At 38.4% G+C, this 23,999-nt stretch overlaps 2 protein-coding genes across 3 annotated transcripts in view; one reads left to right on the top strand and one right to left on the bottom strand.

Annotated features, from left to right (window-relative positions):
* Positions 1–2,551: 2,551 nt before the first annotated feature.
* ptp4a1 (protein tyrosine phosphatase 4A1) lies at positions 2,552–15,776 on the top strand. Of its 2 annotated transcripts, none has more exons than XM_038288263.1 (6): positions 2,552–2,717; positions 10,238–10,898; positions 11,029–11,121; positions 11,829–11,959; positions 14,452–14,526; positions 14,646–15,776. In XM_038288263.1, the coding sequence occupies exons 2-6, from the start codon at positions 10,794–10,796 to the stop codon at positions 14,743–14,745; spliced, it is 504 nt and encodes a 167-aa protein (XP_038144191.1). In that variant the 5' UTR covers positions 2,552–2,717; positions 10,238–10,793; the 3' UTR covers positions 14,746–15,776. The 2 variants fall into 2 exon arrangements, with proteins under 2 accessions (XP_038144191.1, XP_038144190.1); XM_038288262.1 differs by having other exon boundaries at positions 10,235–10,898.
* A 6,355-nt stretch (positions 15,777–22,131) lies between these two features.
* Positions 22,132–23,999, bottom strand: part of col9a1a (collagen, type IX, alpha 1a) — a 36,203-nt gene continuing 34,335 nt past the window's right edge. The window contains exon 32 of the mRNA XM_038288261.1: positions 22,132–22,784. Within this exon, the coding sequence (XP_038144189.1) occupies positions 22,579–22,784 (206 nt within the window). The 3' untranslated portion in view covers positions 22,132–22,578. The remainder of the gene's footprint in view (positions 22,785–23,999) is intronic.

Here is a 23,999-nt window from a genome sequence, read left to right as displayed (position 1 = left end):
TACCAGAAACATTGAAAACCACAGATTCTAATTTTTAGGTTGTATTAAAGGGGGTTTAAAAAAAATTTATAAATATGTAATGCAAAAAGTGAAAACAAAATGAAAACATGGGTTTTCCCAATAAAAAAATACTTAGTAAAAAAAAAAAAAAAAGTGCTAATATAGAGGCCCTTACTAGGACAGTTTTCATTTGAAGGAGCATCACATAAAGTATTCAGAAGTGATTGTACAGGAACAGTTCAGCAATGTTAAAAAATCATATGATTAGAGAACCAGTTGTGTACCAATTAACCAGTTGAATCCTAATTGTAAGATACTTCAGCAGATGGTCAGAGTAACAGTCATTAAAATGTTAGATATCAGAGGAAAATTACCTGAATGTATGAGTTGCTAATTCTAGGGGAGCTCTTCATAATGAGCTTATATGACAGAGGACAGAAAAACTCCCTGTAGCACAAAACCTACGTGCTGGAGTAGGATCATATGATCGCTTTTCACAGATAATATGCTCCTAATTTCAAACCAAATGCAAACGCTAACTCTTGATTCTAGAAATGCGACTTTGCTCCTCACTCAAGAAGAAAGCTTGCCTCTAGAAGTGTAGTTAAAGCTACAGTGTGTAATAATTACAGGCATATAAAGTCAGAAATTTAATATATTATACATAACTATGTTATTTATCATCACCTATGAGCTCAGCCTTTTAACCATAATATTTGCGTTGCCTTAGAATTCGTTATTTATAATTACATAGGAGCGGGTCTCGCAGCCATGGAGGCTGACATCTTTGCGCTACGGCAAGCGCAGAGGCAACAAACTAGCGATTGCGAGATCTCCCATGACGCTCAAAAATAACTACGGCAAGTTGAGAGAGATTAACTGAGACGGTACTGAACAGTAGATGGCAGTATTATGCCTGAGAAGCGTTTAGTCTGCCTGAAACCAAAGAAGAAGAAGAAGCAGGTATACTGCGCCTCAGTAACAAGAAAGGTGAACAAGGCGGCAGGCGTGAGTGACTTTGCAAACTGTTTGGCACTGTGTGGCCAAACATCAGACGAATGGAGGATCATGCCTACTCTGTATCACAACGAAAAGCGGCGGACACCGAACCCCCGTCATCTAAGAAGCGGAAACACGACGAGAATAAACGCAAGCGTGACAAGAAACGGCAAAAAACACGGATCAACATTGGCACGGCATTTACACGATGGAAGTCACTGATGGAGGAAAAAGGTTTTCAAAGTGACGCTCAAGTTGCCAGTTTTCTCTTGGACAGGTAATTAATCCTACACACACAATTGTCTAATATCACTGCAGTTTTTGGAGTACAGGATGCTCAGACCTGTCTAAAACAATAACATGCTGCGTGATGATGCTGTTACTCTCCAGTATACTTATTCAGCAACGTCCCTGACGTTTCACAGGTAATGATTCAGTAATTTTCTGTAAAATAATTTTCTGGATATATACCTCGGTTACTTCTCTCCGGCTCCTTTGGAGATCTTCAAGCCTTTCCTCCTCTGCTCTCACCCCGCTGGCTCCCCTCTCTCGCCTGGCCCTAGCTGCACGGCCTCCCTGCCTTCGCCCTCGTCCTCTCCCTCTCCCTCGCGTTGTAACCCCCGTGCCACCAAAATGACTTGGACTCTGTAAACGGGGGATATATATTCTTCCAGCGAACACAATCTCGCTGTTAAACTAATGACTACAATTACTTCGTCTGTTTATATCACCATGCAAAGCAGCTCACCAAGACGTCACAACGATGTAGAAAAAATAACGGGTATATTTATTATCTTAAGTCTACATGAAATCTATACCCTACACAGACTAATGAAATACTATCTGTAAAATTATCTATGTAAACAAACCTCATCACTTGAGAGGGTAGGTGATGTGGACGTCGTAGAAGAAATTTTGTCCCGTAACGCTCGCCGTACTGTTGGGGGGCAGAAGCGGTGGGGGGGAGATGTTCATGTTGCTGCGGTCTGTAGTCTGACCGCTAGATGTCGCTGAAAATTACACACTGTAGCTTTAATGTGATCTGTAAAACCCAATTTTATAAGAATGCAACTAAAAAAACTGAAAGTTTTAATTTGAAAAAATAGAATCAGTAAAAAAATCTGAAAATTTTGACAAAATAAAAAAATAAAATAGATTAAATAAAAAAATATAATCTGCAAACAAACAAACAAACAAAATGAAACCAGCACATTTTTTTTTATAAATACGTTTTTCACGTTTAATTTCTTCATTTATTCATTTTTTTCTTTTAGAAAACGCCTTTTTGCTTGCAAAAAATAATGCAGCAAAATTCATTCCACAGATGGTATGATTGGAACAAGAACATACGGGGACGAGGGATGAATATGTCAGCGTAAACTGTGGCTGTTTAGCTATAGCCAATCAAGTATTTGTAAAACAGCGCAAAGTTATAATTTACTCTAATTCTATATGTACATAAGATGAATTTAAAAAAGAAAAGCTTGCGTAGGTTGCGTATTGGTGCTTTATTGTGAAAGTCCTGACAGGAAACGTGATTCGGTCTTGCCTCATTTCCGGTTCGTGTCACTGTCGTCCCCGGCAGATCAGCAGACTTCGGTTCAGCTCGGAGAAACAACACCGCTCTGTATGGTGGAGAACCGTTTCATATTCTGACCGTTTTTCTTGGGACCGGCTGTATGATTAAGCTACAATCTTCAATGAGTAAGCATATCCCAGTAAGTAGGATTTTTATTTTTTTTTTCTGGCTGCCATTTTGTTTTTTTCAGATTCATCTCCTTCGGGTTTTGTTCTAAATCAGATCTTCCCCAGCTGGCCTTCACGTTTCCTCGATAAAACCCAGGGCCTACGCGGTTCAAATTTGATTAAAAATGACCTTAAATCAAATTTTAAAGCACTCTTATTGTTTTTCGCGTTAGAATGTGTTAATAAACACCGTAAAACCCGTTTTTTCAGTGGCAGGGGAAGCTTTTTTGTGCTAGTATTCGCCATGCTTAGGAAGCAGCAGGATGATGCGCAGCTAAACCGGTCTTGACCGGTCTCTCCAAGTTTCCCTCGGTTAAAGTGAGCTCATATTTTGCTAAAGTCGATCACAAACGCAAGAAACCCTTTCGTATTCGTTCTCTAACCAACCGTTCTTGGTTTGCACAAGGCATCGTTTTTATCGTAAAGAACGTACAGGATCTGCCGTTAGGCCTATGGCGCCCCATCTGTGCCCTCAAAGACGCCTTTTTTCGACAGAAAATAGCGAAATATCAGGTTAACAGGGAGCGATCTGTCGTTTTTTTTATTTTTCTTTTAGCTCTGTTTTTTTTTTTTTTTTTTAGCTTACTCCTCTGTCGTTCAAAATGTCTACCAAATGCTAGCGTTGAGTCAGAAAATAGCGGATTATCGCACTTTAATTGAGGAGCTTAGGTTTTAGATTTGCAATAAATGGGCAGGGGATTCATGGTAAAAGTGGGTTCACGAGTTCCCATTAATATAATAGTATGGTATATTTGGAACAGAAAAAGGAGAAAGAGACGTTGATAAGCTTGATGAAGAAATGTCAAATCCTCCATGGAGACTTTATGGAGAAATGTGGCCTGGATGTCAGAAATGACACATCCTTTGTACAAGAGCGGTGGCCATTACATAAGATACTACACAACATGAGCTGAGTGATGATAAAGCCTTACTGGGGTGGTTTCTTTCTCTTTTTTTTTACACCCACACTGCCCAGCATTTCTCTTCTTCAGGGACACACCACCTGTTGTTTATTAATCCTGCGTGTTTTTACTGCAGCAGTGTCCTAATTAGGGTTGGGAATTGCTAATATTTTCACAATCCCGATTCCCTCATCGATTCTGTGAAATGATGCGATTCCTTATCTGTTCTCTTATCGATTCTGTGAAATGATGCGATTCCTTATCTGTTCTCTTATCGATTCTGTGAAATGATGCGATTCCTTATCTGTTCTCGTATCGATTCTGTGAAATGATTCGATTCCTTATCGGTTCTCTTATCCATTCTGTGAAATGATTCGATTCCTTATCGGTTCCCTTATCGATTCTGTGAAATGAAGCGATTCCTTATCTGTTCTCTTATCGATTCTGTGAAATTATTCAATTCCTTATCGGTTCCCTTATCGATTCTGTGAAATTATGCGATTCCTTATCGGTTCTCTTATCGATTCTGTGAAATGATTCGATTCCTTATCGGTTCTCTTATCCATTCTGTGAAATTATTCGATTCCTTATCGGTTCTCTTATCGATTCTGTGACATGATTCGATTCCTTATCTGTTCCCTTATCCATTCTGTGAAATGATTCGATTCCTTATCGGTTCTCTTATCCATTCTGTGAAACAATGAACTTGGTAAGTGCACGGTGACCTTCGTCTACCTTCGCCTGGGACATTCTATTTCAGCCTACCCGTCTCGTCACAGTCATCCAAATCTAATGGTGAAGGTGTCCGTTTAATGAAAAGGCATTACTGTACAATTTCGGGAAATAAATTCATCTCCCCTGATTTAAATAAACAAGTGTCACCTCTCTCTCGCTCCCTGAACTATGGAGCAACTTCGTTGCACGTTTAATAACCCCAAAGAGAGGTAGGAAATGGGTTTGTTTCCAGAAATGTTATATGATTTACTAGGAACCACATTAAGCTAAGACAGTGATATAAAACTAGCTACTTACCACCGGAGTTGCCTTCAATGCTGGTCGTAACTTGTGTGCGCAGGTGTTTCTGCATGTTGGATGTATTTCCTCCTGCGGATGTAATCGCCACTTTGCAACGATTGCAACGCGCCTTGTTGCCATCTTTCTCTTCCTTAAAATGAAGCCAATCTTTCGGTCGCTTTGACCGCTTTTGTTTTGCTTTTCTCACACCTGGTCACATCGTACTTGCTTACTGAATGCCGTGTGCGTAACTTGCGTAAAAAAAAAACCGTGATGTAAGTCGTGCTGCCCAGAGCTAGGCTCTGGTGCTTAAGCGAGCTGCCAAACGGTGCCATGGAATTGGAACACACGGAACCGGTTTTCGATTCCCATCCTTAGCCCTAATCCCATATTTATATTGGATATTTGTCCAATATTAGCTAAAAAAAAATATATATATATATCTGATATTGTCATGCTGATGTAAAAACATTCAAAGTTTCTTCAACTCATTGTTTAATATTTCATGTTTCAGTTCTCTTAAATATTGTTGTTAAATTTTGTTCTCTGTTTTTTTCCAATAATATTTAATCAAACCTTTTCTAACATTCTGCAGGTTAGAATAAGTCATAAAGGCATTTATGATTCATGGTAATGTTGAACCGGGTTAATATCTGTATCGTTATTTTTCAAAGATGCAATATTGGTGTTGTATTAGAAATTAAGATGTATCAGGACATCTAGACATTAATTGGTTGGGAATAGTTATATGTAGATTAAAATTTTTAATACATTTGTGGGTGATATGGCCTAAAAATCTCTTGATTTATTTCCTACCAATTTTTTTCTCCTTTTAATTTTCAAAATATAAAAGAAAAATGACATGTATTGCGTTGGAAAACTAGCTTTGATAGGAATCTTCCTCTGTGGGACGAGAGCTTTTATTAAAGGGCAACGAAATTCAAGCTGTAAAGCATTTAAAATAGTCATGTTTTGCAACAAATGATATAAAAAACAAAATGTTTTCAATCAGTGGCATCACACAAAGAGCTAGTTTATCAGATCTAAGTACACATCTAGGAACACAAAGTGATGAACCAATGAGAGAGTATTAGTTCAATAAAGTTCAGCTTTTCCTTTTTTTTTTTTTACGAAATAATCAATTTAGTTGCCCAGCCCAATAATTTCATTTCATTTTAATTTTTATTAAATATTATTTTACACCCTCCTCTCTCAAGCATCTATATTTTTGTAAGATTTTAAAGTCTATGCCTATTGACATCTGATATTGATGTATTGATCTTACAACAGAAGGTGCACAAAGTAGGAAAATGTGCATTTAGTATATACAGTGCATCCAGATATATACAGTGGGTGGAAAATAATATATTAGGAAAGAGTTAAGGTGACTTACATATACAGTATCTTATGTGCAGTGGTGATGGCAGGTAATTGCAGATTCTTGATTAGGCTCTTTAATTAAGATTTCACTTCAAGAGCAACAGTAGCTGCAGTTTTAATAAGGGGAGTTAAAGTACTTTTTTTTTTTCAGTGTCATCCAGCTGTGAGGAGACATTGAATAGATTTTGTGCAGAGCCGATGGCCCATATGATGCTGATGTTGCAGCTTTGAGTTCTAATCGATACCTATATTCACTCAGTATAAACACATGAATCATTCATACTTTTATTTCTCATTTTGTAGCATGGATCGCTAGAAAAAAAGGCTTGATCAATTTTACTCAGAACAGCGGGCCTGTTTATTATTAACCAATAGGTTGAATCAGCTTTATACTAAAGAAAAGTGTTTCTATCAGCTTGCTTGTACTAGAGGTTTTGGATGCATGCGAATATTTGGCCAACATCAGACTGGGACAACCAAAGAAAGGATGCCACCTTTGATAAGTAAAGTGACAGTAGAGTAGGGATGGGGATCGTTAATATTTATTGATATCGATACCTTTATCGATACTCCTTATTGATCCGAGTCTTTATCGATACCAATATCGATACTTTTCTGTTATTTGGTGGAAAGACGATGCAACAATATTTTTTAACAGAACTGGTATTGCTTTTATTGCTTAACAAGTGAGCTCAACAAAAACGTTTCTAGCCTTCAGTAAACATGGCTAATGTAATAGGCCACTTCGAAATGACAAAACTAACTAGAATATATTTTCACAATTGTTGGTTAATTTATTGTCTACTGTCACTTTTCATCATGTTTTTAGTGATTAGGAAAATATTTAGCAAATAAATAATTGTATTTTAAATTAAATGTAATTTTTAATATATGTTGGCATCAGTAGTTTAATTATATATTCTAAAATAATTAGAGCAATATACAACTGTATTACTCATGTTTCTCACTAAAAACTCAATTTCCCTTTTCTTTACGTTACACTTGAACGCATCATGATAACCTAATTGTCGTTTTACTGAGCCAATCTGAACACATCATCACGCAGCACGTCTGAAACTTTATTTACTTTTCAAGCTAACTAGCTTGTATGCTGCCGATTACAACACGGATTCCACAATTACTATTTTTAACTGACCGGACAAGCTACAAAGTCTGTGTGCGCGCTTACCAGTGGTACTCTGAGTGGATGATGAAGACGGGCCCGACTGTGGTGCGGCGGCAGCAGCAGGAGGAGGAGGAGTCTTTTCCGCTCAGCCATTCTCGAGTCGCGAGCAAAATTAAGTGCCAGACTTCACTTGTTTTACTTTTAATATCTGTTTGCTTACAATTTCATTCCAAAACATTGGTGTACATGCTGCAGTGATTGGGATTGATTAGATTTAAATGCTGTGACGCGACTCGAGGGACACACAATTATGTTACAGGACCTCCGGGAGAAAAAAAAAAAAATGACCAGACTCGATAGTGGTATCGATAAGCCCAAACGTTATTGATTTTCGGGTTTTGAAAAAGGTGGAACCGGGTCCTTGATGGAACCGGGTTTCGATCCCCATCCCTACAGTAGAGCAGATATTTACTGCATCTCAGCAAAATAAGAATGAGTGATTGCAAATTAACAGCTCTATTGTTTTATTATGACAGCTATTAGTGATTTTGGTTTTACAGACAGCAGTGGTACAGGTAGAGCTCTGTGATCATTGTTTCTTTATCCATCAATTTGAATTTGCTGTTGATTACACTTGGATTTTCATGAAGATCTTTGTTTTTGTTTTTGTTCATTGAGGCACTCTTCCAGTTTTTACGTTCAGGTTGATGCCAGCATAATACAGCAAGCTGCAAACATTTTGTGTTATTGTTTATTGTTTTCAATGGCAGGGCTTTCCAACTTGTTTACATGCAGGTTTCACAGCATGTGTTTAGTTGCAATTTGAATTCAGGCCAACTCCTAGAATGTGTAATTAACATAAAGAGCAAGTTTTTTAAATAGATTTCTGTCATTTATAGTTTGTTTTCCTGAAACAGAGTGGTTGTTTGTGTGTGTGTGTGTGTGTGTGTGTGTGTGGCGGGGGATAAGAATCATTTACTCTACCACGGAGTTCCGTCCCAGCGTTCACGGGGATGGACGTCTATGTCTTCAGCAGGCGTAAGATATCTCAACTTTGTAACATTAGATTTATAAAAGGTTTTCCATTCTTATTGACAGCCCGAGTTAAGATTTGGAGTAGAAGCTTTAAAATAAAGTCATGCTTTTATTACAGCAGCAAAATTTCAAACTCATTAGCATTCCCACTTTAGTCTTATTTTGCGTTTTAAAAAGAGATAGCAAGTAATAATCTACCGTAAATTCTCTAATATTGGCCTGTATTCCATTAGCGGCCGGGACTCTAACATTGGCCGGTCTCGCTGTCAGAGGAGGTAAATAATGGCCGGTCTCTCATACAGGCCGGGGCTATAAACGTTTTTTCTGGGCATACCTCAACATTATACTTGTGGTAGTAACATACAAGCACCATAGCCCTGCGCTGCTGGACGACAGGCCCTGACTGCTACCCGTCTGCGCGAGTAAGAGAACAGACACGCAGCAGAACATGAGGAGGAGCGCGAGTGATGGGGAGATTAAAGGGAGAGATGAAGAGGAGGAGAAAACTGAGGAGGATTAAACAGAATTGGAGGATTTTTTTTTTCTTTTTTACTTCAAACCAAGCGAGACATGGTTACTGTACTTTTTCAATAAATGAACCTAGTTTTTTATAGGTTCAAATAGACACAAAATCTCATTTTTATTCATTCCACTGGTAGTCTGTTTTGCTCAAATAGCAATAGAGGCCTGTCTCTAATTCTGGCGTCTTTCCAATAAAGGCCTGGACCGCGATGCACTTGAGTGAAATAAAGGCCCGGGCCTATATTAGAGGATTTACGGTACAAATACTTTGTTGTTCGTATGTCGCAGCTAATATATGCAACGTTTGAAATAATAAATCCGAATCATTTCCTTTCCCATTGAGTTCCGTCCCAGTGCGTCCTCTTCCACAACATCTTCGTCCCCGCTTTCCTCCTCTAAATAAAAAATGTATGATGGAGGAGACTCATCCATGACCTCCGACACAGAACTCTCCTCCTCTTGCATGTTTCCTCTGTCCATAGCGTTCCTTGACGGTGTCGTTTAAGTCATCAATTTAGTGCTACTTGGTCCCAATGGAATTTCCCATTGGGAACCTACTAGCACTAAGTTGCTAACTGGTTAGCAAGATGCTTCCAACAAACCAGCCACAACAAAACTTGCTTGCGAACCTTCTGCCACAACAATCCCGCTCCCTTAATAAACAACCAATCAAATTCACTTTATTCACTCGTGTAAAGTCGTGCACCACTCGGGGAAAATTCTGAACTGCAACAGTTGGAACAGCCATTTCCCTACGACTTTAAACTCTTCAAGTAGTGTAATTTTATTTTCACTCGGTTCAAACTGTGAAAAATCTGCAAAGTGCCTTTGAAAAAATAATCGATCAATTGATTAGCAACAAATATTATTTGCAGTCCTGATTGACAGCCCATCACAATAAAAACAGGGTTAAATGTCTAAATATATCATAGCTGCTGCATCTTGTTAATGCTCCATTACTTTTGTGCCACTCTGACTCCCAGTCATCCTTTTATTTGGAGCTTGATGTATTAAAAAGTTGCAGCAGCTGTCAATGCATCTTTTTTTGGAGCATTAGTACTCATTGCAATCATCACTTTGTCCTGGTCTCTTTTTAAGTGATGCCATTTCAGTGAAAAGCCTTTCATTATTGTCGAGGTCAAATATTGTTGAGTGTGAATGGCAAAGCGTAAAATTCAGCTGTTTGTTTTTAATGTTTGACTATCTTAACAAGTCGCTTTTAAAACTCTTGAAGTTGTACTTATCCTAGTAAAGTATGCATCACAAAGTTGTGGAGGTGGGATGAAAGAAAACGCGACCCTGGGAACTTGGAGTACGCTTTTCTGTTCCAAAAAACGTCTTTAACAGAATGTTCACATAATCAAAACACTGGTTTGAACTAGCTGCACTTTAAAATCAAAGCAGAAGTTAGGTTTTATCTCAAGGCAAACATTTTGTGCTATACTTTGTGTTTTATCATGCATCTTCATTTTCTTTCTTTTTTCTTTTTTTCTGGCTGTTTTTTTTACAGCAGTTCTGTGGTGTTCTGGGTCGCACATTTATGGAGTTTCTGAAGGGCAGTGGAGACTACTGCCAGGCTCAGCACGCTGCCTATGCAGACGAGTGAACAGCCAAACTTGCCATCCACATAACATACTTGAGCCACCGGAGGGACCCTGGAAACTTCACAGGACCGGGAGACCTCCCAGAACCAGCGATAATTCAGCCTGGATGGGGTAACTCCACCTGCTGGACACTGCCCTCGTTGGCTTCCACCCGCCAGACTCAAGGTGGAACCAGCCTTTTTTATTTTTTAACTTTCTTTTCTTTTGATTTCATCCCAAAAGAGAGGATTTCAAGTTCCTTTTCTAGTTGCCTGCCATATTGTCAGCTGGCACCTTCTTAAACTTTCCCGCCATTTCTGTTGTTTTGCCAACATTAAGAAGACCGGGGGATCTTTGTTTCCGAGCTTCCTGTAAGCTCTTTGGACCTTTTGGGTTTTACATTCCCTCTTAACTGTTTACACTTGTCGATTTTATTTTTTGCTTTTTGGAATACGTTCACATTTTGTCGTCCAAACCAACGTTACAATGGCTCGAATGAACAGACCAGCCCCTGTTGAGATCACCTACAAAAACATGAGGTTCCTCATCACCCACAACCCCACCAACGCCACCCTGAACAAGTTCATTGAGGTGAGGCACAATGCATTTTTTATTTATTTTAAAGGTTCTAACTATATGAGAGAAGGGACATAAGAGCTAGTAGGAAAAGCTAAAGCTAAATGTTGCTGTAACTGATTATTTATCGTCGTTTTTCCTACAGGAGCTGAAGAAGTATGGAGTCACCACTGTGGTGAGAGTTTGTGAGGCCACCTATGACGCCACCCTTGTTGTAAAAGAGGGGATCCAGGTTCTGGTAAGTCCAGTCCTGTTTTTGAACTGATCAATTCAGTAGCTGCGGTATTATTTCATCATGTTGTTCTTAGAAAAATGTTTAGGTCATTTGAGGGTTTTTATTCTCCTACCCTGAATAGTTCTACTCTCTCTATCACTGAGTTTTGGTTTCCAAACTGCTGATATAAATCGGGTAACTAAAGTCGGCATCTAATCTGCTCTGAGTTTAGCGCGAGCGAATAAGAACGACTGACCAGCTGATTACAGATAACGCCTTTCACCATGGCAACGGGGGGAAGGAAGCCTCTAAATTAAGCACGAAAAATAGCATCTGCTGCTTCATCTTTGATGCAATGAGCTTCTCAGAGGGTCTGATGAACATTGGGAGGAGCTTCCCTCTGATGGCATCTTGTACAGTGGATGAAATAGAGTGGCTTTATTTTATTGAATAAATGAAGCCAGAGAAATCCTCACTGCATTGTCTGGATTCACTTTTACTTTTTTACAAATAGGGCGAATATATTATAAGTTTTATTCCTTCTGCTCCCTTTCATTCACAGTTTTGTTTGTTACACGAACGAGTTATGTTATGTATTTTATTAAATGAAATATACTTAACCAGATACTTTAGTGTTGTTCAATTAGTGAAGAATTTCACCCCACTTGATGCCAGTTTGACAACCTGCCACCCCGCGTTGTTTTTACCCCACCCACCATATCTACTTCCAGGATTGGCCGTTTGATGATGGCGCTCCTCCCTCCAACCAGATTGTGGATGATTGGCTGAACCTGTTGAAGCTGAAGTTCAGAGAGGAGCCTGGCTGCTGCATCGCTGTCCACTGTGTGGCAGGACTGGGAAGGTGAGGATTGACCTGCAGAAATGATGCTGGACTCCATTAACATAAACCTGGGTTAACAAAATTTTTTTGGACCACTTAAATTCCTCAAAAGCCAAGTTGACAATGATGTTTATTTTAACATTGACCTCTGCAATGATACTTGTTATTTGAACAAGCTTTATGTGCTGATATTGGCGCCTTGAACCCAGTTATAGAACCATAGTGATCTGATCACTGCAAAGTTTGAAGATGCCTGAAAGAGGAAAGAACTCTGAAATCTCATATATGAACATACAGCCTTAAAAGAAACATAACATTTTTCTTTCATTTCATTTAGGATTCCCGCGGGTCCTTAAAAAGTCTTAAAAGGCATTGAATTCTTCAAAATAAAACTAAGGCCTTAATTGGTATTAAAATGTCTTAAATCAGTCTTTCGTAGGTCTTAATTTTTAAAACCTCATAAAAAGGATTTATTTTTGTAATCTAAATAAAACATTAAAATGGACCTTTTGTTTTTATTTCAAAAAAAAAAAAAACGGCTTACCATTATTGGTTCCGTCCCGATAGCGGAACCAATAAAAGCGTTGTTGCGGCCGGGACATTTTGGAGTGGCGCCATTTACTTTTTGTCTGGAAAATATGAGCAAGTGTAAATGTAACCAAAATTAGCTCCAGCCAAGAGTTTTCTCCATGGCTAAAACCAGGGAACATACATGAGGCACAGTGGATTTTGTGCCAGAAGTCATTCAAGCTCGGAACGATGGGAATTAAGGCAGTGGAGTCGCACATGCGAAGCACGAAACACAAAGCATCAAAATCGAGTTACCGAGAAACAGCCGTTATTTCTCGTTTTTGTTCCACCCTTGTCTCTGCAACGCCTCCACTTATCACCAAATCAAACATACTAAGAAAATGATTCAAAGAAAAATAGCTGCAAAATGGCTTTAAAACTGATTTGTTTTGTTCCCTGCTAAAACAAAGTTTGTGAATTCAGTTAAATAATTGTTAAAATATATCTGTCATTTATGTGTTTTTAGCTTTCTTCCTGTATGGGAAGCTTTTCAAAATTTGAAACATTAGTGCAGTGGTTTATGTTATAATAAACTTTTGGGTTAAATTGTCGCAAGCGGGTTTTTCTTGTGTTTCTTGTGAATTTGGTCTTAAATTTTTATTTCAAGTGGCATTAAAAAGTCTTGAATTTAACTTGCCTTATGCTGTTGGAACCCTGTCATTGTCTGATGAAACTAAAGGTACACTTGTTCAGAGATATAATCCGGCAATAATTAGATGATAAATTAGTATAAATAAAGAGCTGATATCATTCCATTCCTCATTTACTTGATAATGACCAAAACTGCTTCAGTTCTTACATCAGTAGCTGTCGTGTTATTGCGCTGACACAGCTGCTATGTATCCCATGTTTACTGATGTAGTCACGCGATTCAAATAGATTCTAATAGTCATGTAATATTCCTCTACAAAAAAATTCAAACCGTTTGATTAAATTAACTGATTAAATAAGGTTAAATACACCAAGGCTCCGTCCTTGTAGTGCTTACATGGTCATTTTTTATCCTAAATCAAATTCCAGCTGTAGGCATCATGTGCAGACATAAACAGCTATGGCACCATCTGCTGGCAGAACAACAGAACTACATAAAAGCCAGACAGTATCCACTAAATAGAGCCTGACTGCCCCTCAATGCCTCATGGTAAAGCGATGGTCGGAAACCAACAGATATTAATAACACTGATCTAAGCAGGAATGTTGGACCAAGGACACATCTGAGGGTCGCAGGATAACCCTCCCTGTGGAACTGGACCTGCCCCCTTCCTGCTGTGGAAACTAAGAATAGCAACGCTATCACTGGTACCAGCGTTAATAAGGAAGCAGCTTTAGCTCCTACTTCAGTGAACACAAACATTCAAACTGTATTCCCAGTCTAATTCTATCTTAGTCCCTTTTAAAAACAAGTACTTTTTGCTTTTTTCACACTGGATTTTGGACTTTTCTATATTATCATTACAACTTCGCCGTGACAACCTAAAAAGCTTAGCCTGATCCCTTCCGTATTTACCCCTCTGAGGACATGAGCGCCGTTATTCTAAACATTCACAAAGGGCTTTAATAACTAACCAATCCAACTTTATTTATAAAGCACTTTCAAAGGATCAAAGTGCTGTAAAGTGAAACAACATAAAACCATTACACAGACTGAAAAAAACCATACAAGCATAAAAGACAAACTTAAAATGTTCTTGAATATGTGGTTTTCTGCTGTTATTGCCCTGAAAATATTCCTAACCAGATTAAGAAGCTTTTTTTTTTTTATTTACCTTTACCTGATTATTAATTTTTCCACTTTCCATATATTCTTACTAGGATCGAATGTTTGTTGTTTTAGCACTCAGGGCAACATTAAATGTGAAATGACTCCATAATCGGATAAAAACCTGGACCTCTGCCTTCCTGATCTGCAGTCGCCTGTGTTAATGTCTGGTGTTTCCCTGCAGAGCTCCTGTTCTGGTGGCCCTTGCATTGATTGAATGTGGGATGAAATACGAGGACGCTGTCCAGTTCATTCGACAGTAAGTCAGTCCAGCAATTCCAGGCGGAGGATATGAGCCGCCATGAAGGCAAAATTTGATGTGATCAAACATTTTAAAACAAAGAACTTTGTTTCGTTGGTCTTTTTTTTGTTTTCCAGGAAGCGTCGAGGAGCATTCAACAGCAAGCAGCTCTTCTACCTGGAGAAATATCGTCCAAAGATGCGCCTGCGCCATCGCAATAACTGCTGCATCCAGTAGAGCCAAACCTCCTGCCACGCCAGCCCAATATCCCCCTATACCTGATTAAAAAAAATGAATACATTTCCTTCTTGCTAGCTTGCTACCGGCAGGTTAGATTATTTCCTGCTCTTTATTTTATAATTTTTTTCCTTTGGGTCATTGTGTTGAAAGTATTTTATGTTGAAAAACCTCCGTGCTGTAATGAATTGCCCTCTCAAGGCTTAAATAAATCATGTGTCTGAGGGATAACGAGTTGTGTGAACCACATTGCCTGAGGAAAAAAAAGAAGAAACCACCACCAGGAAGGGCAGTGCTGAGTTGTATCTTTGTGAAATGTTGGATCTCTAGTCGTCGCTGTTGTGTCCCAAAGATTTTAATTGGCCGCTACATTTGCATTGATTGAAAAAAAAACGTGTTACAGAAAAGTCTAGACGAGTTAATCCCCCCCGCCTCCTTAACTGTTTTTGAGTTCAAGAGTAGAAAGAGATATGCCTTCCTTCAGATCACACGGATCGTTCATAAATGCCTTACCATTGAAGTGAAACCGAGGCAGTCATACCAGGAGTCACCTCCCTCTGGCATCTGGAAAAGGTCTTTCATTTTTCTACTTGGAATAAAAAAAAAAAACTAAAAAAAAACAACCTGTTGCCTTTGTCTTGTGCAGGAAGTAAAACTTATTCCCTTTTAACTTAAGTTACCTTACTTTCATATTTATCAGTTCAACGGTTTTAAGTTTTTTCTTTAATTTATCAGACCTTCTGTTTACTGTTTCACTGCCATGTCCAAATTTTTGACTTTTTCTTTTTCATTTCAAGCGACTTTGGCTTCAAACTGGACTTCCAACATCTGCGGTAATGTCTATGCCTTTTTATTTGATGTCCATAACTTAAGACTTGCATACTTGATGATTTTATGTATTTGAAAATGTGTACTATTATTAGGTTGGCTATTTATACTATCAATGGATGTTTGGTTTAGTACAGTGAGCGACGAAGTTGTACCTGTTCACCAACTTGTGAGATTGCATTAAATGACACTGAAAAAACTAACGAGCGTCTGTTTTTATGGCTTCTAATGGGAAAGGATCCAAACATATCAGGGAAGCAGGAGAAGGAAAAACATGGATTAAAGAATCAAGCAGAAAATTTTGCTTGAGTTGAATCCCTGCATTTTTCAGGTCTTCTGCGGGTCATTAAGTCATTAAATCTTTTTTTTTTTTTTTATAATGCCTTAATTGGCATTAAAATTGATTAAATGTGATTATTGTTGCATTTAAAATGCTTTATTTAAACAAGTTTCACAAACAATTTTGTCAGATATAACTGGTTGTGCGTGTTTGCGCAGAACTGCATCCGGTTGATCGTAAAGCTGTTTGGAAAAGAAGCTCGAGGCGGATCGATTCGGGACATGGCTGCAGCCTGTTGACAGTAAAGATGACGAAGGATTTTGCCATGCCATTTATATATACCTGAGAGTCATGGGTAATTATTGATGGCATTAAAATTATTTCTAAGAGCATTAAATTAGAGTTACTCATTCCTGTATAAACCCTTTTTTCTTTAGATCAACAGCCATGAGGATAAAGGACACTTCTTAGGAACCTTTAAGCATAAAAGCAGTTCTGAAGAAAAGGATGAACAAAATAAATAATTTCTAAACCCCAAAATTTAGTTTCTTGAGAAACTGAGTGAATGAAATGATGGTGGACCTGCTCAGATGGTGTCAACATTCAGTGACAGGATCAGTTTGCATGAACTGCTGTGAGCCGTGGAGACAATAACAATAAAACCAGGACTTGTTTTCCTCATGGTTCATTGTTTATATTTACTTCAGCCGAAGGGTCGTACAAGTTGGCCCTGAGAACTGGAAATATGTTTCATGACGTCGGGTCTGAAACCTTATAATTATTTCTTAAAAAGCAGCACAGATGAAGCATTAGAAAAATTGGACCATTTTGGTTCAATTTGGAGTTTAATGGGTGGATGGTGACCTCTGGATGGATGATTTTTTTTTTAGTTTTTTTTTTTTTTACAGCACTGGTGGCTCATTTTTATGGGCAGTATGCTGACAGGAAAGGGGGTATGAGAGAGGGGGAGAGATGCGGGAAAGGACCACAGGCTGAATTCGAACCCAGGTCCCCCACGTCAAGGACTTAGGCCTCCATACATGGGCATTAACCACTGCCCCACCTGCATGCCCCAAAACTAGTCTTTAATATCTATTAAAAGTAGCACAGATGATCATTTCTACTACAAAAAATCTGCACTAACTGTTAAGTCTGCAGTTTTTTTTTATGTAGATTGGGCAGATTATCATTCCTCCATCCTCTCACTGCCTCCCTCCAGATGCTCCACCACCGTCTGCTGTAGCGAGCGTTTAAATGCCGCTAAATATCATTTTGAATATAAAGCAGTTAAATTTGGCATCACTTTTCAAAACAAAATTTTATGTGCCATCATTATTGGAAAATTCTTTATTCACAAGTTTCTCCAAATCTCCAAAATTATATTAAAAGTTTTCATGCCTCCATTAAGTTACTGGAAAATAACAAAGCCTTGAAGTTTTCAGATTTGATAGCAGTATAGTTTAGCTTTAACCCCTGAGTTGATTGTTTTATTTGATTTTTCTTCTTGATTCTTTCAATTGTTTACGTTTTTTTGTGTTTTTTGTTTGTCTCATAAAAAATGTTATGTATGGCATGTGTTCAATTGCTTTTTTTTCTGTTTTGGAATTGTATGTTGCAGTTGTTTAATAAAACTTAGGAGAGAAAAAAACCTTGCCGCTAGTGATGGACTCGTATAAAGGAAGCTATTAGGAGTTCAGAAGAGAAAACAAAAAAGGTGGGAAGGAGAAATATGTTGCCACGGTGACAGGAAGCTTCTCTAAGTGGCTAAAAGTGGTCAGGTATATGAAGTATAGTAGTTGGAGCTTCTGTGTGTAAGCTGCTACATATTAACATTACCTTAAATAAGTTGAAGTAAAATTTACTGTTTTTTTTTTTATTCTATTTTACAGGCAGTTATTAAATCAACTAAATAATTAAATAGGTCAAATTTAAGACTGATAGATTAATTATAAGGGAAAATTCCTGTCCTTAAGAATGTTTTTAGAGCATAAACAGTAGTGTATAGGATTTCCTAAAAGCGTGCGCATGCGAGTTCACGAGTCTACGGAAACCGCGGCAGACCAAACCAGATGAAAGTGCGCATTCAGCGTCTGCTCTGCCGATAATGCAAGCGTAGAAGAAGAAATGTGCTGCTTACCTGTGCAAAGAAAGAAACAACGAAAGAAAAATGTCTGAGGACTTCAGTGTTGTGGAAGAGCATGAGTTCTTTGCCGAGCTGAATGCGCACTTTCATCTGGTTTGGTCTGCCGCGGTTTCCGTAGGCTCGTGAACTCGCAGGCGCGCGCTTTTAGAAAATCCTATACACTACTGTTTATGCTCTAAAAACATTCTAAATGACTTCGTTTCGAGTAAATTCTGGATGCTACCCACTCAGGACACTTGGAATACATTGGACGAGCAGTATGGAGGAATATTGACACGTTTTTTGTGGACTTTTATGGACCTTTCTGCCTCGGGCACCATAGACCTCCATTATTTGAATGTCAGCAGACAGCAAGAAGCCTCCCAGATCTCCAGATGCATTTGAGATATCAAAAAAGTACTCCAGAGTGTTGTTCAGCATGGGGGTGAGTAGAAAATGAAGGCTAATCATGTTTTGGGTTTACAATTCCTTTAAGCTGCTTGATGTCGTCATCCTGATTACCGCTGAAACAATTGGATTAATCGTGATTAATAGATTATTGAAATAATCAACTAATTTAGCATTCAATTAATCATTAACTAGAATATATAGGCTGTAAAACGTGCCTTAAGCTGACAGAGCAACCCATTTAGAGCAGTAATTATACCAAGATTGTAAAACATATATCAACATTTAGCATTTAAGATAAAAAAAAAATCTTTTTCATCTCTCAATGCTCTATCCAAGGCGAAACGTTTTAGTTTCACCGGGTTTAATTTCATAAAAAGTCTTCTTTAAGGACCCTTTTGCTATCCGGTTATTATTTGAAAAAATAATCGATAGATTAATAGATTTGCAAAATAATTGTTAGTTGGGGCCCTAATTAAGACTATATTTAAAAAGGTTTCCGGTGTGAGGAAGGAGGAGAGAAAATAGGGAAGAAAAGTGATAAACGGGGAAAGGCAACAGGTTGATCTAATACTAGGTGGAAGTTTAGGAACAGCCATTTGATACCAAGTTATTCCTCAATATTTGTTCAATTGAAAACATTAGCAAGACGTGTAGTTTGTTCATATCTATCAAATAATGCTTGTTTTACAATAATGCTTAGTGGTGAAGTAAAACAATTTTGGATACATTTCACCTTCAAGCGTAGTGGTAATGCAAAATATTTTTACTTGTATTAAAGTAATATTCTAAATCAACAATAATACTCTTGCAGTAAATAGATACTGAACTGTAAACCATTTTTTTTGTTTGTTGTGCTAGGGGGGTAGTTTGCCCGGGGCACCAAATGGGGCTAGGACCGCCTCTGCATAAACCATACTAATCAACAAAAAGTGAGACAAGACGACAGGTGATGAAAAGAGACTCGGATAAAATCTAACAGGATGATTGAAACCTCCATATAAGGCGTTAATCTGGTTCGGTTGTTCTCCAGTGATTATCACGGTTTGTTTAAAGATGTTTTAGAACTAATTGAGCTAATTATTTTATATGTTCATATAGTTATCATAAGCCGTGCTTTTCTACTACTCACTTTGGATATATGAAAATTAATTTATCTAGAAGTTAATAACAGGAAAACTGAATGAGAAGATCTGCATGATCTGAGAATGATGGAGGAAGAGATAATCACCTGTTTAATGTTCATGTTTTAAGTTCCTTTTTCTTGTAGCTGCAAATATTGTGGCAATTAGATTAGAGGGGGGAGGACTCTGTTTCCACAGACATGTTGGAGGAAATGTTTGGATTTACTTTTCTGTTTTTTCTTATCTTCATGTCAATCTCCCCTTAGGGGAAGGCAGAGCACTTTAGGCCACACATAACTGGAAAGCCCTGGTAACCACCCCTGACCCCTCCACTCACACACTTTCCCCAACCCAGAGGCACAGTCCTAGTTTTTAGGGATGCACGATATAATCGGCCCCCTATCGGTATCGGCCTGTATCGGTCTTAAAACTGAATATTGGACATCTGCCACACCACCGATATTTAACCCGATATTTGATCAGCTTCTGAGTTTCCAAAGTTTTCTTCCTCAAAAACTTCTTTTTTACAGACTTAAAAACTTCTAAAGACGAGGGAAAAAATATTGATACATTAAAATATCACAATATCTTCATATGCTGATATATTGCCATTTAAAAACACCATATCAATCTCTTTTACTAATGAAATATTGCTATATGTCATCGTTATGCTACGAAATCCCCCGAAAATTCACGAAATTTTGCCATATTTTTATATGTTGATATATTGACGCGGTATCGATCTATTTTACTAACAAAATCTCACAAGAATTTGCAAAATATCACGAGAGTTTGTAACAGAACGATGAAACTTCACGAGATTTTGAAAGTAAAATAGATCGATACCGCGTTTTTACAAATCGATTTGATATCAGCATATGAAAATATATTTGAGTATATTATCTTTCAAAGTGTCAGAAATGGATAATAAAACTGCTATTTTCAATGACTACTTATTTTTGTCCAGCTTTAACATCAGCATCGATATCGGTTATCGGCTACATGAGTTTTAAAATATCGGCATATCGGATATCGGCCAAAATCCCAATATCGTGCATCCCTACTAGTTTTATATCAATTACACCATTGATTTATTTATTTTATTAATCTAAGGAAATACTAACAGTGGAGAGAAACATTCCTGGCTTTAACACTTCTTTTTCATTTAAACCCTTCGTTGAACCCCAGTCAGTCTCAGCCGATGGCCCCCCACAGTGAGCCTAGTTCTGGTTCTGCTGGAGGTTTCATGCTTGGTACGAGGGATTGCTGAAGAGTCAATGAATCGATTCTATCAGCTGGTTTTCCTTAGATAGAAAACTTTAAACCAACCTGACTGGATGATCTGATTGAGTCGTCTCTGTAAAGATAATACATTGTTATTTGGTGCTAAATAAATAAACTTAATTGAATTGAATTAATATTAATAAACATATAAAAAACAAAAGAAACCATCACCGTCCTAGTTTCCTAATTTCATCTGGATGACAAGTATTTCTTTTGATCTATGAGCTGGAAATGCTTCCAGATTTGATTTCCGGAATCTGGTCCCCTTCCTAGAGACTAACTGTAGTTTTTAAACAGTTTCTGTCCTCAACATTCGTATTTTATGGACTGTACTTCATGAGGGGGGACTTGTTTGTTGGGAGGTGCTAGTTAGCTAAGCCTAATTTCTTCCTCAGTTACCCCCTATGCACATCTGCAGGTTAACACATCCTTCGTTAATGTAGATAAACTTTATACGCTTTATTTACTAACCAACTAATCAAAATCAAAGCATAAAATCTAAAAATACCTAATCATATTGCAATAGGAGGCTGTATTCTTTCAATTAAACTCTGTGTTAAACAAGACTCAGCTACTGTGTATAAATTAAAACATGTCCGATAACATCAAATTGCACCTTTAAGCCTGATATTGCAAACAAAGACAAATAGATTTGTATTTCTGTAATAAATGTTATAGAAAGAATCGCTTTTTCAATGCGACTCCAGCAATGTAACCGATACACAACTTTCCATCAATGTAGATGGAAAATATCAACTTCTGTGTTTTTGTCAAGATTTCCATGTTTGTATGTTTTGTCTTCTTTTGTTGTTATCTTTATAAGTAAGAAAATATTTGATTATTGTTGTTTTTCTTAGAATTGGATTTGGTAAACTCAAAACGTATTTCAATGGGAAGACTTTCAGAATATAATTATTCATTTAGATATCTTATATAAAACAGCGAATTGAATGGCCGCTATTTCTAATGGATTAAACTTTTTTCTGTTCTAAAACCAAAACCAAAAACATGTCTTCAATTCCAAAAAAAGTAAAAAAACAAACCAATGGATTTTGTTTTCAAGTTTGAAGATATTTCGTTTCCCATCCAGGAAGGTTTTTCAATTCAAAATGTCAGGAATAGCGTTGAGGAGCGTATGTCTTTGAAAAGGGGTCGTTAAAGGGAATTGTTGGCCTGACTGAGTAGGCGAGGTATTCTGTTCTCCTGTGGGGTTGCGATGATAGCGGGAAGGGATAAACCTGTCCTTGGTTTTCGCCTGTTAGCTGTTGGGTGTCTTTACCTGACCTTCCCTGTAGGTTTGTCTTTCTTCGTTGTGAATGAACGCTTTCATGCAAAATACAGAACAGGTTACCAAAATGTGTGTATTTCCTCCTTTGTACAACTTGCAGAGAAAACATTGAACCTCGATGCAATAAATAAGAAAACATACAAAACTGTGTCGAGTTCGTTCACGCGTCACCATCCTTCTGTCCAGAAATGATCACATTTGACCAACATCTGTGAGGCGCTTAAATACTATCAGACTACTGGTCTCCAGTTATATATATTGACACATTTACAGAAACATACGGAACCGAGTACGTTAGCTTTTACATTTGTCTACAAGGATTTCATTATGGATCCTGACATTTTACGGTACAGAGATGGAACAACTGAGGTAAGGAAATTGGAAAAAGCTGGTTGGATGGTATTTAGAGTCCACATTGATGTCAGTGTAACCTCGAAGGTGGCTTTATAAAAACAAGACTTTTGTGCAGCTGAGGTTTTGTGCTCAGCTTCTGTCCCGCTCACATCTCGCTGGGGCCCTTCGTCTCAGAGTTCTTTCCAAAGCTGGGCGGCGGCACCATAGCAGGGACGCACTGCGACGGCTCGCAGTAGCCGTTCCTGCCAGCGGGCCCCGGAGATCCCGGAACGCCATTGATTCCAAGAACGCCGCGCGGTCCCCGCTCTCCATCACGGCCGTTCACACCATAGGCGGCTCGCCCGGGTTCACCTGCAGACAGAGAGAGAGCAAAGGTTAGAGGTTAGACGCTTTTCTTTCTCACCTGTTGGCCTCCATCCCCTGCTACTGTTTTTTTTTTCCTTTCTAGGTTCATCACCGTAAGTTTTCTTAGTTCAAACTTTGGTTCAAAAGAAAGTTTTCACGCCCCTCTGACCAATCTTTTCAATAGTTGAGAAAAGGAAAGTCCGCTGCAGTAAAAAACATCAAATAAAATAAACAATAAAGATTTTTTGACACGCTTCTCCATCAAATAAAGAAATTGAAAGAAAAGTGTATTAAATATACGTCGTCTGTTCCCAGCATTTTACCAATAATGAGATTTCCCTCATGGTGTCAGGACTTCTGTTTTTGTGTCTGTGTGTTTGTCTCCCTTCATCCACCAGGAGGCGCCTGGTTCTGATCCACCTCCTCACACATCTGCTGGTGGTTTCGTCGTTAAACGGTGTGTTCTTAAGCTGTTGACTGCCACTACTTCGACGCCAGAGTGTTTGCCAGTTTATGGTACTCTAGCCAAGCTGAGTTTGCTGAGTCAAGCTGAGTTTTTGTCAACCTGAGTTTAACTTTGTTTGTCTTTGCCTCTTGGCAGGAAGTTATCCTGCTAACTGGATCTCTCGGACCTTCTCTCCCTGGAAGGATCAACTGAGCTTCAAACTGAGCTGGGGTTCAAACAGGAGGTTTGGACCCACTTTCCCCAAGAGATCGTTTGAGCTTCTCACTGAGAAAGGGATTATTCTCCACTACGACCCGTTCAAGTACCGCAGGAAATCTGAGCGGCAGTCAGTTTTTCCGTTCTCCAACCATCAACCGCATTCTGGGTAAACCCTGTTCCGCCCTCCACCGAATCAGACAAACACTGGAACCACGGCACACAGACAGGAGTCAAGGTTGCAACAACTTCTTTGGAAACATGAGTCGGCAACCAAAACCTCTTCTCCAAGTTTCACGAGTCAAATTCCCCACTGAGCCTGAACTAACCGCTGTGTCTTTACCCTCACTTTACAGTTACGGTTGAGCAGTGTTCAGAGCAACACTTCTTCCCCTGTTTTACTTTTTCAATAAAACCCGTTAAACCTTTTCCCTGGTCTCTCTGTTCGGTTATCTGCATTTTTGGGTCAGTACTTTGTAACATCATGACACATGGAATAAATTTACTCAAATTAAAGGTTTAAAGCTTTCATCAGATGCTTTTTTTCAGCAAAGTCCATT

Source organism: Cyprinodon tularosa, unplaced genomic scaffold (assembly GCF_016077235.1).
Source record: "Cyprinodon tularosa strain WSP-4 unplaced genomic scaffold, ASM1607723v1 ctg25, whole genome shotgun sequence".
In the NCBI taxonomy this organism is placed as follows: Eukaryota; Metazoa; Chordata; class Actinopteri; order Cyprinodontiformes; family Cyprinodontidae; genus Cyprinodon; species Cyprinodon tularosa.
Note: the sequence above shows the minus strand (reverse complement) of the source record. Positions and strands in the feature narration are given on the sequence as shown.

Coding starts and splice junctions, on each gene's coding strand:
- ptp4a1 (XM_038288263.1), top strand. CDS start 10,794: ATGGCTCGAATGAACAGACCAGCCCCTGTTGAGATCACCTACAAAAAC. Junction 11,960..14,451: donor TGTGTGGCAGGACTGGGAAG/GTGAGGATTGAC, acceptor GTTTCCCTGCAG/AGCTCCTGTTCTGGTGGCCC. Junction 14,527..14,645: donor GCTGTCCAGTTCATTCGACA/GTAAGTCAGTCC, acceptor TTTGTTTTCCAG/GAAGCGTCGAGGAGCATTCA.